Below are 17,577 nucleotides of genomic sequence, written 5' to 3' on the forward strand. Positions count from 1 at the left end.
TCAGTCCAAGTCAGCCTCGGTCTGAGTAGTGGACTCAAAGATGATGAGCGAGTCTAACAACATGCTTTCAGAAGCTTCAACTGACAACCTATGGCTTACTGTTTCTCAACATACCAGGCCAGTTAAATCAGAATCTCAGAGTAGTGTGGGGCATCCGTTTCTAAAGCTTTCCAGGTGCTTCAACTCTATGTAATTAACTTGAGAGTCATTACCCTAGTCAGGGTATCTTTCAATTAGTGTTTACCTGGCTTAAATATGCACTAAATCAAAACACTGTGTTAAACAGAGGATCCAAAGATATTTAGTAAAAATGAGGCGTAGCAAAAAAACTGATAGAAAAAAAAGATAAAACAGTCCAGCTGGGGCGTGCGTGGGAGGATAAATAAGACAAGAGAAAGCAAAAACAAAACTGGAATTGTTTTGGATACTATGCCCAGTCACTGCAGGCTTAAACACGCCACAACTTGGGGGGAGGGGAGGGAGGCGGAGTCAAGAGAACAGTGGAATGGACTTGCAAGAGTGAATTACCTCCTGAAACCTGAAGGCTCCGGAGTCGGCCTGGTGTTTGGACTCTGTTATCTTAGGTTAGAACTCTACAGCACACAGGGCAAAGAACACTGAGTCCTCGTCCCAAATCTGTCCCCTACCTGTGCAACCTCAAGTAAATCTCTTTGGACGAGAGATTCCTAATGTCTAAAATAAAGAGACTGGATTAGTAACCCTGAAGATCTCTAAGTATCACTCTGATGCTACAAAGACGGGATCACAGACACCTCCTTCCTTCAGAAAAGGCCCTAGACGAGCCGAAGCCGATCCTCAGGCTTCGAGCCATCCCGGTTTTCCTGCTCGGCTTCCTTAGCCGGAGGGATGGACCAGGCACAAAGCGCCAGCTTATTAAGGCCTCCTCAACCCCAGTCAGGAGCAAGCCTTCAGGTGCCCCACCCTGCCTGACTTCTCAGAGCTTCCTCCACCTCCCCTGAAAGCCCGACAGCCGCGGGCTCCCGGCTGGGACCTCGGGAGCCCGCGACTGTCGCTCCTCCTTTAAAGCACTAGGTCGTCCTGGGGATCCAGGTCTAAACCTGGCGTCCGCCGGAGCCTCCGGGTAGAAAGCGACAGGGGGAATCGACTCCCTCGACGATCTCCGCGGCCCGGACCCGCCCCCTCCGCCTCGCGCCAGGCTGCGGAGCGCCGATCGGCTCGATGAGCGGGGGCGCAGCTGCAGCGAACCGGCCAACACAGGTCCGCGCCCACGGTCTCCCCCTCCCCGCTCTCTTCCTCCGCTTCCCACTCCTTCCCCCGCCCTCCCAGCGCTGCCCGCCCCGGAGAGCTGCCCGGAGCTCCCCGGGAGATTCAGGTACGGCCGCCCGCCCGGTCCCGACGGGAGGGGCTGCTGTGCGGAGGAAGGAAACAGAGACGGCGTCCCTGCCGCGCCGCCCCCAACGTCCGCGTCGGGCTGGGGGACCGGCCTCGGGGGTCGTAGCGGGGGCCCCGAGTGGGAGAAGCTGAGGTCGGACCGGGGGTGCCGTGAGGAAGGACGGCCAGGACTGGGCTGTGCGATGGGGGCGGGGGGGGGGGGCGGCGGTTAATAGGGAATTGTAGGGTGCTGTGGGGAGATGGGAAGAGAACAGCGACGCGGTTGGGGAAGATTGGAGGAGCGTGGCAGGCAGCGCGGAATGTGAGTGGGGGTCTTGGGGTAGAAAGGACGAGAGTTAACAGGTGTCGGGGGACGTGGCCTGGTGCGACAGATGGGGTGGTGGCGGGGGGGGGGGTGGGACGGAGCTGCTTGCTGGAGGGATGGATTTGTTTCATTAATCAAAGGCGTGGGAGAGAGCGCGCTAACCCCGCTGCGTTTATAATGACCGGAAGGTGAGGTGAATCATTACACTTTGACAGGTTTTGTGAATAACATCGCCAGGCTGGGTCCATCCAAGTCACTTATTTCCGTGAAACTGCACCAACCAAGACTGCTGATGAGAGATGAGGAAGAGGAGTCAGAAAGGGAACGGAGGCTGGGAAAAGGGAAGCCTCTGCCCAGATTCAAGCTTTTTGTGAAGTGAAATATTAGGGGTTTGGGTTTGCTTGTTGTTTGCGTAAGGCAGAAAAGAAGCCAGCATTTACTAAACAACAGGTTAGAAGTTTATTGCGTGTAAAACCATTGAATACACACCGTACTACCTCTTCAAAAAATACATAAACGTGAAATTGTAAACATGTGGCGATAGCATAAGAAGCATACGGTGAGGTGACATTTAAAAAATGTGTTGGTCATGTTAAGATACATCATGAAGGCTCTCTTATTTACATATATACCTAAACACAAACACATGAATTCTTATGTATTTTGTGCAGTAGAAATCTTAGGTAGAACATGTATAAATCTAATTTCTGAGCGTTGTTTATTTCTACTAGTCATTTGGTGCAAATATCATCATTTGCCCTGTGGTTCATCAAGTGCAGTTAATTAATCTGCCTGCTGCTTTGCTGTTGGCTTTTACGTTTGTCAGACAGTGATTTCTTTCCTTCATGAAGCTGATTCTTGGATTATGGACCTGAATTTGGGTTTGCCCATCATTAAACTTGTAGCCTTACTGTATATCTCATAAAGATGTTATGTAAGTCTGCCTGTTATTTACTTTTGGTTGTTGAAGCAGCCCCTTTGTAGGGTTTAAAATATAAATAAAATACAGGTATAATTAAAAGCTCAAGTTCTTCAGTTGCTTCCTTTGTCATCTCTTTCTCCATGTGTTCTGTAACATTTCTGCATGAATGAATTATTCTGAAATCAAAGTATGAGGAATAAAATGGGTCAGATGCCGGATGTACGTGACAGAAATATTGTGACATGAAGAACTCTAGAGCTGTTACTTAGGTAGCAAGTATTTGGTTTTTGTTACAAGTGGTTAAGTTTCTGGTTTGGAAAATTATTTCGTATCAAAGAAAAGTGTATCAATTTGTTTTGATGGGAAGTCCACTTAAAATTTTACTTTATTTGGTTTATGAAACTGGACTCTGGGCTTGTTTATTCTTTTTTCAGTGTATGATATTAACCAACAAACTGGTGTCTAATTATACTTAAAGTATCTTAGAGGTTCTTGTGGAAAGGGAAAGAGGGCTGCTGGGTTGTTACAGGGAAGTGGTCTTTCTAGAACAGAACTTTGTAAACTGATAGTTAATTGGATAAGTATTAAAAACTGATCATGCACAGCCATTAGTAATTTAAGCCTATGTTTCTGCTATTTCAATCAGAAGAATGACTAACACTATTAGTTACTTATCTTTTACCAAGCCTTACTTTTCTTAGTGTCTTAGTGCTTACTTCAAAAGGAGTGTTGTAGAGTAAAAGAAAATGTAAATCGCTGAGCGTAGTGCCTGACACATAGTAAGACATTCAGTAAACCTTAGCTCTTCTCATTATTCATCCATCTTCTAGTCTAAGATACTCAAAACTCATATTTGCATGTCAGCTTTTTCTCAAGAAAATTTTGAATATGTTGCATATTCAAGCATTTTCCTGGAAAATTACAATGCAAATTAGTATATAAAAGGCTGTGAGACTTTCTGTAGCAAATAAAAAAAACAAAAACAAAAAACCTGGCTGTGTTTAACTGAGTACTTACCAAACCTACCCTTTTTCTTGGAGCACCTAGTGTTATGCATTAGAACAGGATGTTATAATTTACAGAATGTTTTTGCATGAATGTATTAATCTGATTTGACCCTCCCAACTCCATGCAGAAGCCTAGAAAACACTATTTTGCAGCTGAGGAAACAGAATCATTGTTTAAGCAACTCCCTAAAAGAGAGAAAATTAGAAGTGTTCTGCTGTTGTCTGACTCCAAGTTAAAATCTTTAAGCATCTGATATCTTATTTGCAAGGGATATTTTTCCTATTTTCCCCCTCTCCTGTACAACCTGCTCTTTGATTTTTATAAAAATATTCTAACTAATTTTTTCCACATGTTCTCTAAAAGTTGCCCCCATTTTCTCATGGTTTTAACTGTTTCTTGTGTATTGAGGCCTAGCATGGAGGCAAGGGTCACTGGAGTGGAGCAGGTGAGAGAGAGCATTTGAAGTCAGAGAAGTGGAGGGGCCCCACCATATAAGGCCTTGTATGCTGTTTTCCGTACTTGTACCTCAAAGTCTCAAATCTGATGAAATTTGTTTTCTCTAAGGTGGTGAAGACTTATTCTACTGGGAAGTAGAAGAGTACTTCTTCATTAAAAAAGATGCCTCCCAAGTTTAAGCGCCACCTAAATGATGATGATGTCACTGGTTCTGTGAAAAGTGAAAGGGTAAGTTCAGAATCTTAATCTTTAAAACAGAAAGATTCAAAATATCTTTCCTTTGTATAATTTGTTTTAGAACAATCTAATGTTTATGGCTATATACCAACCTTATTTGTTTTCTTCATAGTAAACATTAAAAAGTATATGTTACTTAGATCGGGACTCAACCAAATTCTGTTTCCATTTTTGACCAAATTACGTTTCCAGCTTCTTTCAAAGGGAATTTTGTACAAATAAGCAATATCTTATTTAGGACTCTCGAGCCAAGTGTGGTTGGAGTTCCTCAGAATTTTTCAGATTTTACAAAGGTAGTTAGTGCCTATTATATGAGAGCCTTTTGGGATGTCTAGGGCAGCACCTCCAAACATATTAATATTTATCAGTGGAATGTCTGATTAATCAAAGTATATAAGTAGATTAGCTAACATCAATTCAGATCAGATTTTCCTCCAAATGAGTTTTGACTCCAGAGCTTACAAAATCTCTTGGTTTTCAGAACTTTTTAGATTTTGAAATTTCAGATAAAGGATTCTGGTCCTGCAGTTGTCTCAGAGTCCAGAGTAGCTTTTATATAATGTTCAACTTCTAGTTTATTTCAGAACATTCTGTGTAGGTTTGTATAAATCTAGAAATTATGCAGCATTTTGGAAGACAACATTGATATGAATATTGTAGATAGGCTGCTTTTAGAATAAGTAATCAATAAGTATTTATTGAGGGGAGGAATTAGAGCTGTTCTTTTTCATCCAGCAACCTAAAGCCCTCCCTCACTTCCTATCTTCTTGCCATTCCTTTATTTGCTGATTCATGCAAGAAATATTTATTGACTACCTGCTCTGTGCTAGGCCTTGTGCTAAAAACTGGAGGGCATGGTCTCTGCCCTTAAAGAGCAGATAGTCTGTTTGACTTCGTTTTGCATGCTGCTTTTTGCACAACCTCAGAACATCTGTCCAGCATCTTATGATTTAGAAGTATCTTGAAGTACAGTACAGGAATCATTTGTCGTCCCTTTATTCTAACTCTTTCTTCAGTTTTTGTTTTTGTTTTGCGTGAAGGAGGATAAAATCCACCAATAGCCTAGTTGCTAATAAACTTTTTAAAATAAGCTTTGTGCATATACTCAGCAACATAAGATAGAGTCTCAATCAGCTGTACTACTAGGATCATAACTATGGCACCTTCTTTTTAAATTGCTGGTTGAATACTGCCACAGTTTATTGTAAAAATAGGATATTAGATACCAGAATTGAACAAAATTTGCTGTTTGAATAGAGTCCTCCCTTTGAATGTTTATCAGATCATGATATTTGATAATTGATTGGTTCTAAGAATTTATAAATTACTTTTATAAAACTTCAAAAAATTTTGTTCCTCTTTCCTAATACACTTTTTTTGACAACAGCTTTATTGAGCTCTAATTCACGTCATACAGTTCACTCATTAGAAGTGCACAATTCAGTAGATTTTAGTAATTAGTAATTAGTACAGAATTGTGCAGCCATCACCACAGTCAATTTTAGGACACTTTCATCGTTCCAAAAAGAAACTCTGTACTTTTGTAGCAGTCATCTCCCTTTCGCCTCATCCCTTCAGCCCCAGGCAACCACAAATCTATAGATTTGTCTATTCTGGACATTTTATATAAATGGAAGCATATTCGATGTTGTCTTTTATAAATGGCTTCTTAGCATAATGTCTTCAAAGTTCATCAATGTTTTAGTACATATCAGTACTTCATTCTTTTTTATTGCTGAATAATATTCCATTATATGAATATACCACACTTCATTCATTCTTCAATGGATGGACATTTGGGATTATTTACACTTTTTGGCTATTATGAATACCACTGCTATGAATGTTCACATACAAGTTTTTCATTTCATCACATATGTTTTCATTTCTTTTGGGTAAATACCTAGGAGTAGAATTACTGGGTATTATAGTAACTCTGTGTTCAACCTTTTAGAGAATTGCCAAACTGTTTTCCAGAGTGGCTGCACAATTTCTACTTCCCCACCCAGCAGTGTATGAGAGTTCTAATTTCTCCACATTTCTCCTCACCAACACTTGTTATTATCTGCCTAGTGGGTGTGATATGGTATCTCATTGTATGCCATTACCCTTTGTTGATAATGTATCCCACCCCTCGTGTTTGTTCAGTGAGTGAATGTAGAGATATTGGTTTTCAACGTGTTTCTCATTGGGCAACTGTAATAAAGACCCTTTATCTTTAGTATCATCATCCTCTAAGGCAAATAAATTGTATCGTAAATGTAATGATTGTTACTTATTAGCTGAAATGGCATTCCAGAAATATTTGTTGACAGAAGTAATTAATGTATCTTCCTGAATATTATTGACTTTGAACATCTTTTTGTGTTGTCATTGGCCATTTCTTTTTCTGTTAGGAATTGTCTGTTTTTCTCCTTTGATGATTTTTCTATGTATCTTCTTATTGCTTTGTCAACAATCTTTATATAATAGAGATATCAGACCATTTAGTCTGAAAGTATGTTGCAGATTTCTTTCCCAACCTATTACTTGCCATTTAACCTTGTGTCCGATGTTGTATGTTCTTTATGTTTTAAATTTTTATGTAATCAAATTCATGAATCTTTTTCTTTAGAGCTTCTGGGGTTGTATGTGACTCAGGAATAACTTACTCATCTTAAGAGTTAAATACTTATTTTATATATTTTCAGTCTTTGTGATTTCATAAATAAATGGATTTAAGGTCACATTTTCCTTTAAGTATTGCTGTGGCCATACTCTACAGATTTTGTTTTGTAGTGTTCCCAGTGTCATTCATTTATAAATAGTTTGTCAAGTTTGCATTTACATTTTAACATTTTAACAGACGAGAGTTTTAAACTTTCCTTTTATTTGTTTTATTTCCATTGCATTATGTCCAGAGAATGTGACCTGTGTAATTTCTAGTTTGGGGCATTTATTAAAATTCTTTTATGTCTTATCCATTTCTTGGATATTTGAAAATAACATTTGCGAGTACAAAGTTCTAGATTATTTACTCTTTTCTAAAGATTTATTTATTTATTTTATTTATTTATTTTTGGCTGCGTTGGGCCAAAAATAAATAAATAAAATTGGGTCTTTGTTGCTGCACATGGGCTTTCTCTAGTTGTTGGGAGCAGGGGCTACTCTTCATTGCAGTGCATGGGCTTCTCTTGTTGCGGAGCACAGGCTCTAGGTGCGTGGGCTTAAGTAGATGTGGCACACGGACTCAGTAGATGTGGCACACGGACTCAGTAGTTGTGGTGCTCGGGCTTAGTTGCTCCGTGGCATGTGGGATCTTCGCGGACCAGGGATCAAACCTGTGTCCCCTGCATTGGCAGGCAGATTCTTAACCACTGTGCCACCAGGGAAGTCCCTAGATTATTTACTTTTTGTCTTCTTGGTTTCTCCATCTCTGAAGGATGTGTTAAATCTTTCCTGTGATTTTTGAATGTATCCATTTCTTCTTATAATTTGAGCAGCTTTTGCTTTATGTATTTTGAAACTATACTGTTATACATAAACATTCATTGCTGTTAAATCTTGGTGGATTGTGTATTTTGTCATTATAAAATCTTATTTGATTGTTTAATGCTTGTCCCAAAATAATCTCTTTATACTACTTTTGCTGCCTCTAACATTCTTTTTGTTAGAATTTGCTAATATATCTCTTTCATCTCTCTCTCTTTTTTTTATCCTTTATTTGACATTTATTTTAGGTAAATTTCTTATAAACAGATATTGGTTGGAATTTTTTTGAACTCTAATCATGTATAGTTTTTGCTTTTAATAGGAGCATTCAGACCATTCACATTTATTAAGATAATTAATATATTTGGACTTTTTCTGCACTTGCTGGTCCCTCTGCTGGCAGTGAATGCTCTTAGCCCTGATCTTTGGTTGGCTTTTGTTATTGTTTGGATCTCAGCCTAAATTTCACCTTTTGAGAATGATTTTCCTTGACAGCCTAATCTCATTTAGTGACCCTGTCACTTTTCATCCCATCACTGTTTTTAATTCTTGGCATAACATTTGTCACCATCAGGTGTTTTCTGTAAGAGCTCAGACCTTGTCTGTCTTGTTCAGAGCTGGTGCTTGGTACACAGAACAGTGCCTAGTACATAGAAGATGCTCAAACATGTTTGTTAAATGAATATTGGACACATCCTCTTTTCATTTTCTTACTCTTTGTGTATTATTTATTATAATATATAGAGAGAATGATGCTCATTATATTTCTTATGTTTTCTCTCTTTTCCCTAACTCCTTTTGCTAAATTATTTTTTCTCACCTTTTCCCTGCCCCCACGACCACTAGGCAGTTAAAAATTTCCTCCCTTTCTTCCTGTTTCCCTCTCTCTTTTTTATTAACTTTATGTGTTAACAGTAATGTTTAAATTTGTGTTCTCTGTCAACATGCCAAAAACTCTCTCTCTCCATACTACTTTATCATTGTAGGCCTCTTCCCACTTCCTCCACTCCTCTCCCCACCAAGATGAGCATGTTACTTTGCTTTCACTTCTTCACTGTATTCTCTGCTTCCTGCTTTTGGGTTTTGTGAGAAAAGTTTTAGATTCTTTTGGCATTTTTCTTTATGTCATGCATTTTCTTTTTCAATAGCTGTAAGTTATAGTTCACAATCACATTATCATCTTCCAGATAGATTTGACCACACATTCTGTTAGATGTACTGAGTATATCAATCTCCATCTTAAGATCTTTGTTCTGGTTTAATTTTCTTTTTAGCTGGTGTAATTCCTTGAGTGATTTCCTCAGAAAAGGTACATGGGTGTTGTATTTGCTTCCTATTGCTGCTGTAGCAGATTACCACAAACTTAAAACAACACAAATTTATTATCTTATAGTTGTGGTGACCAGAAGTCCGAGGTGGATCTTAACTGGGGTAAAATTAAGGCACTGGTAGGGCTGTGTTCCTTCTGGAGACTATAGGGAAGAGCTCTTTCCTTTCCTTGCCTTTCCCAGCTTTTAGAGGCTGCCTGCCCTCCTTGGCTCATGCCTCTTCCTGTCTTTCAGTCCAGCAGTGTAACATCTTCTAACACCTCTCTCTCTCACTCCTGTCTGGCTCTTTTTTAAGAACTCCTGTGATGACTTTGGGCCCACCATATTGATCTTCCCACCTCAAGATCCTTGATTTAATCACCTCTGCAAAGTCCCTTTTACCTCAGAAGGCAACATAGTCACAGGTTTCGGGGATTAGGATGTCGACATCTATGGGGAGCCATTATTCTGCCTACAGGTTATATACTGTTTGAGTTCTTGCATGCTGAAAAGGTCTCGTTTTTGCTCTTCTTTAGCCTCCTTTTGGAACTTTATATCTTCCCCTTTCAGGCAGAAGGTGAGACATTTCTCATTTTAGGAAAAACAGTTGTATCTTATAAAGTAAAACTATAAAGTTGTTTTTGTTTGGAATTTCAGATATGTGTAGAGGGCTGTTTGTAGGCTGAGTAACTATAAGGTGGACTGTGCCAATTATTGAGCCCTTGTCTCTCAGCTCTGAACGTACCTTTTATACTCTTCTCTCTGACGCTGGAGTTGGACTCTGCAATTGCATTTCTCCTTTGTCTCCTGGCTCCTTCTTAGGTTCTGTCAATAGAGAGAGACTAGAAGGCGGAGGGAGGAGAAGGGACTTGCTCCTTCCTGATGGCCTGTATTCCTTACTCCCACTCCAGCTTCAGTGACTTCTCTACATTGTGGTTAGTCAGAGGATTCTGGAATTATAAGCATTTTCTTAGAAAGTCTGCAATGTGGTTCCATATCTTTTAGCTTCCAGTGAAGCACACTACTCTTCCCTGTGTCTGGAAGCTTGCAGTTAAGAAATTTCACCAGGATAGAACTTGTTTCATCATTACTCTGCCCCTAACAGTTTGTAAGCCCCTCGGAATTTTTTTTTTCAATGGAATTTATTTATTTTTAATAAATTTATTTATTTATTTATTTTATTGGCTGTGTTGGGTCTTTTTTTGCTGTGTGCAGGCTTGCTTTAGTTGCAGTGAGTGGAGGCTACTCTTCATTGTGATGCGCGGGCTCCTCATTGCTCTGACTTCTCTTGTTGCGGAGCACGGGCTCTAGGCACGTGGGCTTCAGTAGTTGCAGCACATGGGCTCAATAGTTGTGGCTCATGGGCTCTAAAGCGCAGGCTCAATAGTTGTGGCTCACAGGCTTAGTTGCTCCGTGGCACGTGGGATCTTCCTGGAGCAGGGATGGAACCCGTGTCCCTTGCATTGGCAGGCGGATTCTTAACAACTGCGCCACCTAGCAGGTCCAGCCCCTCGGGATTTTAAAACTCAAGTCTTTTTCTTTTTTTGACAGAGAAATCTTTTAGAAGATGATTCAGATGAAGAAGAGGACTTTTTCCTGTAAGTTTTTTTTTTTTTTTTTACAGCTTTATTGAGGTGTAACTGACATGCAATAAAATACCTACAAAGTGTACAATAAGAATTTTGACAGATCCACTGTGAAATCATCATGAGATTCAAATAATGGACATAGCCATCACCTTAAAAGTTTCCTGAAACCTCTTGGTAATCTGTTACTCTCCCAGCCCCAGGCAGCCACTGATCTGCTTTCTCTCACTGTAGTTTGTATTATCTAACTTTTTTTGGTAAATGGAATCATACAGGATACCTCTTTTCTTACTGACTTCACTCACTCTGCCTAATTATTTTGAGATTCACCCATGCTATCGCATGCATCAATAATTTGTTTCTTTTTACTTCTGAGAAGTAGTCCATTGTATGAACATACTGCAGTTCATTCACCCATTCATTTATTGGTGGATATTTGGGGTGTTTCTAGTTTTTAACTGTTACAAATAGACCTGCTGTAAACACTTGTGTACAGGTTTTGTGTGGACTTATGCTTTCATTTCTCTTGGGTAAATACTTAGGGGTGGAATGGCTGGTGTATGTTTATAGCTGCTTTCCAAAGTGGTATACCACTTTGCATTCCCACCAGCATTGTATGGGTGTTCTAGTTGCTCCAAATCCTCATCAACACTGCATATGGTCAGTCGTCTAATTTTAGTCACTCTTGTGGGTGTATAGTGGTATCCCTTTATGGTTTTAATTTGCATTTCCCTAATTACAGATTATGCTGAACATCTTCTTTTGTGCATATTTGCCATCCTCATATCTTCTTTGATGAAGTACATGTTAAAATTTTTTGCCCAGTTCTAAGTTTGTCTTAAGTTGTGAGTTTTTTACATATTCAAAATACAAGTGCTTTGTCAGATATATTTTACAGATATTTACTCCCAGTCTGTAATTTAATCTTTTCATTTTCATAACTGTATGTTTTGAAGAGCAAAGTTTTGATTTTGATGAAATTAGTTTATTAAACTTTTTCTTTTATTGTTTTTGTTTATTTAAGAAATCGTTGCAAAACCCAAAGGCAATAAGATTGTATTCTTTGTTTTCTTACAGAATTTTTATCGTTTTGGCTTTTACATTTAGGTCTATAATCTATTATAAGTTAATCTTTTTAAAAACTTTTTTATATGTGGTTGAGGTAAGGATGAAGGATAATTTTGGGGGTGGGGTGGGGGCATATGGCTATCCACCTGTCCTGCCACCATTTGATGAAAATATTATCCTTTCCCCATTGGAAAAAGGCTCTGATAAAGCCTTTATCTCTGTCAGAATTAATTAACCTGATCAACCCTTTGCAGTTATGATTAGAAAGGGCCTAGGTTTTATTTCCAAAGTCATGAAGGATGACATATTGTTGCAGGAGTTTTTTCTGCAGGTTGATGTAGAGGGGTGTGCCTGGGAGGAAACATTTACCTCCCACTTTGCTCTAATGTCATGGAGTTTTTTGTAGAGGCTTTCTTTTTCTCCCAAATAAAAAACATTTTATAAAAGGTAATTGACAGCCATGAAGCAGTCAACAAAAAGAGCCTACAGGACGGAAAGCAAATCCAATAACAGGAAATAGTATCATTTTTGGCAGGAAGGTCAGATGAAGTGGGAAGATAATTTCCTACAGATAACAAGATTTCCAGAGTCAAAAAGCTAATCGCTCACATTGCCAGTTCCAGTGAGAAGCCTTAGACTAGAGCAATAGCTACCTGTCAGCAGAGAACTCAGTACTGAAAAGAAGGTCAGATGCTTTGGCTGAATAAGTGATTACCTGAATGTAAGTGAAAAACAGTACCTTTTCAGGCCAACAGTGTACACTGGAGGTTCACTCCCAGATAATGCTGTACACCTTCCAAAGGGCCTGAAGACAAAACCAGCAGCACACTTATTCAAAATCAACTCCCACACACTGGTTCTATGTATTGAAAGGGAGACAAAGCACATAAAATTTCTGAAATAATTTTAAAAAATTAATCAACACCCATGTTTAGCAGGATTATTCATCATTGCCTAAAGGTGGAAGTCTATCAATGGATAGATGGATAAACAAAATATGGTATGTACATACAATGGAATAGTACTCATTATTAAAAAGGAAGGAAATTCTGACATATGCTACAACATGGATGAACCTTGAAGACATTATGCTAAGTGAAAGAAGCTTGTCACAAAAGGATACATTTTACATGATTCTTTTTTTTTTTTTAAGAACTTTTATTGAGATACAGTTAACAGACAATAATAAACAGCATATATTTAGAGTGTACAATTTGGTATCCCAATCTCCCAATTCATCCCCCGCAACCCTCCCCACTTTCCCCACTTGGTGTCCATATGTTTGTTCTCTACATCTGTGTCTCTATTTCAGCCTTGCATTTCCTTTTTCATAGTTGTTAGCATTTGCCTTATGTATTGAGGTGCTCCTATATTGGGTGCATATATATTTTTAATTGTTATCTCCTCTTCTTGGATGGATCCCTTGATCTTTCTATAGTGTCCTTTCTTGTCTCTTGTAACATTTTTTATTTTAAAGTCTCTTTTATCTGATATGAGTGTCACTACTCCAGCTTTCTTTTGATTTCCATTAGCATGGAATATCTTTTTCCATCCCCTCACTTTCCGTCTATATATGTCCCTAGGTCTGAAGTGGGTCTCCTGTAGACAGCATATATATATATGGGTCTTGTTTTTGTATCCATTCAGCCAGTCTTTGTCTTTTGGTTGGTGCATTTAGTCCATATACATTCAAGGTAATTATTGATATGTATGTTCCTATTACCATGTTCTTAATTGTTCTGTGTTTGTTTTTGTAGGTCCTTTTCTTCTCTAATGTTTCCCGCTTAGAGAAGTTCCTTTAGCATTTGTTGTAAGGCTGGTTTGGGGGTGCTGAATTCTCTTAGCTGTTGCTTGTCTGTAAAGGTTTTGATTTCTCCGTCGAATCTGAATGAAATCCTTGCTGGGTAGAGTATTCTTGGTTGTAGGTTCTTCCCCTTCATCACTTGAAATATATCATGCCACTCCCTTCTGGCTTGCAGAGTTTCTGCTGAGAAATCAGCTGTTACCCTTATGGGAGTTCCCTTGTATGTTATTTGTCGTTTTTCCCTTGTTGCTTTTAATAACATTTCTCTGTCTTTAATTTTTGTCACTTTGACTACTATATGTCTTGGTGTGTTTCTCCTTGGGTTTATCCTGCCTGGGACTCTCTGTGCTTCCTGGACTTGGGTAGCTATTTCCTTTCCCATATTAGGGAAGTTTTCAACTATAATCTCTTCCAATATTTTCTCTGGTCCTTTCTCTCTCTCTTCTCCTTCTGGGACCCCTATAATGCTAATGTTGGTGCGTTTAACGTTGTCCCAGAGGTCTCTTAGGCTGTCTTCAGTTCTTTTCATTCTTTTTTCCTTATTCTTTTCTGCATCAGTAATTTTCACCATTCTGTCTTCCAGGCCACTTATTTGCCCTTCTACCTCAGTTAATCTGCTGTTGGTTCCTTCTAGTGTATTTTTCATTTCAGTTATTGTGTTGCATATCTCTGTGTGTTTGTTCTTTAATTCTTCTAGGTCTTTGGTAAACTTTTCAATCTTTGCATCCACTCTTATTTTCAAAGTCCTGGATCATCTTCACCATCATTATTCTGAATTCTTTTTCTGGAAGGGTGCCTATCTCCTCTTCATTTAGTTGTTTTTCTGGGGTTTTATCCTGTCCTTTCATCTGGTACAAAGTCCTCTGCCTTTTCATTTTCTCTGTTGTTCTGTGGCTGTGGTTTTCAATTTCACAAGACGAAATACTGCTGATACTGCTGTCTGCCCTCTTGTGGAGGAAGCTATCTAGGAGGCTTGTGCGTGCTTCCTGATGGGAGGGACTGATGGTGGGTAGGGCTGGGTGGACAGAGCTCAGTAAGACTTTAATCTGCTTGTCTGCTAACGGGTGGGGCTGTGTTCACACCTTGTTGGTTGTCTGGCCTGAGGCTACTTAGCACTGGAGCTTACAGGCTCTTTGGTGGGGCCAATGGTGGACTCTGGGAGGGTTCACACCAATGAGCAATTCCCAGAACCCCTGCTGCCAGTGCCCCCATCCCCCTGGTGAGCCACAGCCGCCCCCCACCTCCGCAGGCAACCCTCCAACACCAGCAGGTAGGTCTGGTTCAGTCTCCTGTGGGGCCACTGCTCCTTCCCCCTGGGTCCTGGTGAGCACACTTTTTTGTGTGCCCTCCAAGAGTGGAGTCTCTGTTTCCCCCAGTCCTATGGAGGTCCTGCAATCAAATCCTGCTGGCTTTCAAAGTCTGATTCTCTGGGGATTCCTCCTCCCATTGCTGGACTCCCAGGTTGGGAAGCCTGACGTGGGGCTCAGAGCCCTCACTTTAGTGGGTGCACTTGTGCAGTATAACTGTTCTCCAGTTTGTGAGTCACCCACCCAGCATTTATGGGATTTGATTTTAACATGATTGCACCCCTCCTACTTTCTCATTGTGGCTTCTCCTTTGTCTCTGGATGTGGGATGTCTTTTTTGGTGAGTTCCAGTGTTTTTCTGTTGATGATTGTTCAGTGTTTAGTTGTAATTCTGGTGCTCTTGCAAGAGGGAGTGAGTGCATGTCCTCCTACTCTGCCATCTTAATCCTATCTCCATGATTCTTTTTTTTTTTAATTTAAAAAATTTTTTTAAATTTTGCCGTGCTTGGCGAGCGGGGGCTGCTCTTCGAGTGGGGGCTACTCTTTGTTGCAGTGCGGTGGCTTCTTTTGTTGCAGAGCATGGGCTCTAGGCACTCAGGCTTCAGTGGTTGTGGCATGTGGGCTCAATAGTTGTGGCTCACGGGCTTAGTTGCTTCACAGCATGTGGGATCTTCCTGAACCAGGGATTGAACCCACATCCCTTGCATTGGCAGGTGGATTCTGAACCACTGCGCCACCAGGGAAGTCCTACATAATTTTTCTTATCTGAGGCACCTAGAGCAGTCAAATTCATAGAGAAAGTAGAGGGGAGGTTGCCAAGGGATGGGAGGAAGGGGAAATGGGAAATTAATGTTTAATTGGTACAGAACCTATTCTTTTTTGGTTTTATGGTTTATACCTTATTTTTTATCATCAGAAGAAGGACAATTACTTAAAATATCCAAAAATTATATTTCCAAAATATTAAAATGGATTGGTTTAAATGATACAACACTCGGCTATAATGCAGAGATAATAATTTGAGATATGTTAATATTTTTGTAGTCTCTTACATTTCCCTTTAGTTATGTTGCTGAGTTTAAGATTAGTAATCAAAAAACATACTTGAAAAATTTTAGTGTTTTGAATGGATTTTTCTCTGTATCCATCCCTGAAAATCAGCATTTCATTAGAGCCTAAATTCAAGGTAATTGGACTTCTAGTATTCTGTAATTGATCATAAAGTTATTCATGGTCACTGGCAGTTTAGTTTTTATGGTATTTCAGAGTTTAATGATTAGAACCACATTTGTATAACTAGGAATTATATTAAAAGTGATAACATTCAGAAGAATTAGGTTGTGGTGGCCCACACTAATTACCAATGAAGTATAGACATGATTATATATCAAGTTCCATCAGTACCAGTAAAATGTGGTTCCTTATGATAAATGATCCATGTGTAGAATTCAGCAAGTGTGTGTGTGTGTGTGTGTCTATGTGTTTGTGTTTTCTGTTTTGGTGTTTATTTGTTTTAATGCTCTTATTATTAATATGTACTTGGTGTTTTGTTTTCAGAAGGGGACCATCTGGACCAAGATTTGGACCTAGAAATGATAAAATTAAGCAGTAAGTTTGTGAGACACTCATTTGTTTAAATGATTATCATATTTCTACATGGACCGGGGTTGGCAGACTATAGCCTATGAGCCAAATCTGGCTGCCACTTGTTCTTGTAAAGTTTTATTGAAACACAGCCATTCCTATTATCTGTTGGATGCTTTCAAACTACGACAGATTTGAGTAGTTGTGACAGAGACCTTATGGCCCACAAAATCTGAACTCTCCATTATCTCTCTGGCCCTTCACAGAAAAAACTTTGCTGAGCCTTGATGTAGACTAATATTATTACTAGATTGTAAAAACCTAGTCATTCTTTTCATTTTCACAAAATCACCTCTTAATTATAGCTAAGGGGATGCAATTCCTGGTTGTTGGTTTTTCTTAATTTAATTAATATATAGCAGATTCATTTATTTAAGCATAATCTCAAGGTCTATTTTGGTTTTAAATCTATAGCTTGATTCCCATTTTCAGCTTGATAATAAAAGTAATATAACAGATTTAGTTTTCTGAAGTACAGTATCTTGTTTATGTACTTCCAGAATTTGTTTATATCTGTTACTTATCCTGATCCACTTATTGATCTAAGTTTTATGACTCATTAATTTTCAGTGTAGAGCTTTTCTGTATATATTGTTGATGGTAGGTGGTGGATAATGCTGTAGTGAGTGTATCTAATGTTAGAAGCATTCTGAGTCCTGACAAGAAGGGAGTAGGAATGAACAGAGCAGTGAAATAGGCCTGGAAACTTACTGAGCTGTGAAAGATAAACTGGAAGGTAAACTGAATGGCCCAGGTTCAGGATCCAAGGAAGGGTAGTTGCTACCCTAAATCTGGATATAGATGGCACATAGTGGGAAGGGTACTGTAATGGGGTATCAAGTTATTGATGAGGGACTTCCCTGGCGGTCCAGTAGTTAAGGCTCCTTGCTTCCACTGCAGGAGGCACAGGTTCGATCTCTCTTGGGGGAACTAAGATCCCGCATGCCATGTGTTGCGGTAAAAATTAAATAATAAATAAACAAACAAACCAAAGTTAAAAAAAAAAGTTATTGGTTAGATACTTGGGCTCTAGTCAGGTAGTGGTTGGTGTGAAGAAGTAGGTCCACACTTAGCCTAATCCTAGCTAGTA

General features: G+C 39.5%; 1 protein-coding gene across 9 annotated transcripts in view; it reads left to right on the plus strand.

Annotated features, from left to right (window-relative positions):
* Positions 1-916: 916 nt before the first annotated feature.
* The window catches only part of VAMP4 (vesicle associated membrane protein 4), a 32,938-nt gene continuing 16,277 nt past the window's right edge, over positions 917-17,577 (plus strand). Inside the window, exons 1-5 of one of the 9 annotated variants that reach the window (XM_057727756.1) lie at positions 917-1,239; positions 1,894-2,128; positions 4,173-4,292; positions 10,631-10,677; positions 16,401-16,451. In XM_057727756.1, the coding sequence (XP_057583739.1) occupies positions 4,227-4,292; positions 10,631-10,677; positions 16,401-16,451 (164 nt within the window). In that variant the 5' untranslated portion in view covers positions 917-1,239; positions 1,894-2,128; positions 4,173-4,226. Of the gene's footprint in view, positions 1,355-1,374; positions 1,508-1,588; positions 1,676-1,893; positions 2,129-4,169; positions 4,293-10,630; positions 10,678-16,400; positions 16,452-17,577 lie in introns of those variants that run through there. The other 8 variants (XM_057727764.1, XM_057727761.1, XM_057727757.1 and 5 more) reach the window with 8 other exon arrangements.

Source organism: Hippopotamus amphibius, chromosome 3, assembly GCF_030028045.1.
Source record: "Hippopotamus amphibius kiboko isolate mHipAmp2 chromosome 3, mHipAmp2.hap2, whole genome shotgun sequence".
In the NCBI taxonomy this organism is placed as follows: Eukaryota; Metazoa; Chordata; class Mammalia; order Artiodactyla; family Hippopotamidae; genus Hippopotamus; species Hippopotamus amphibius.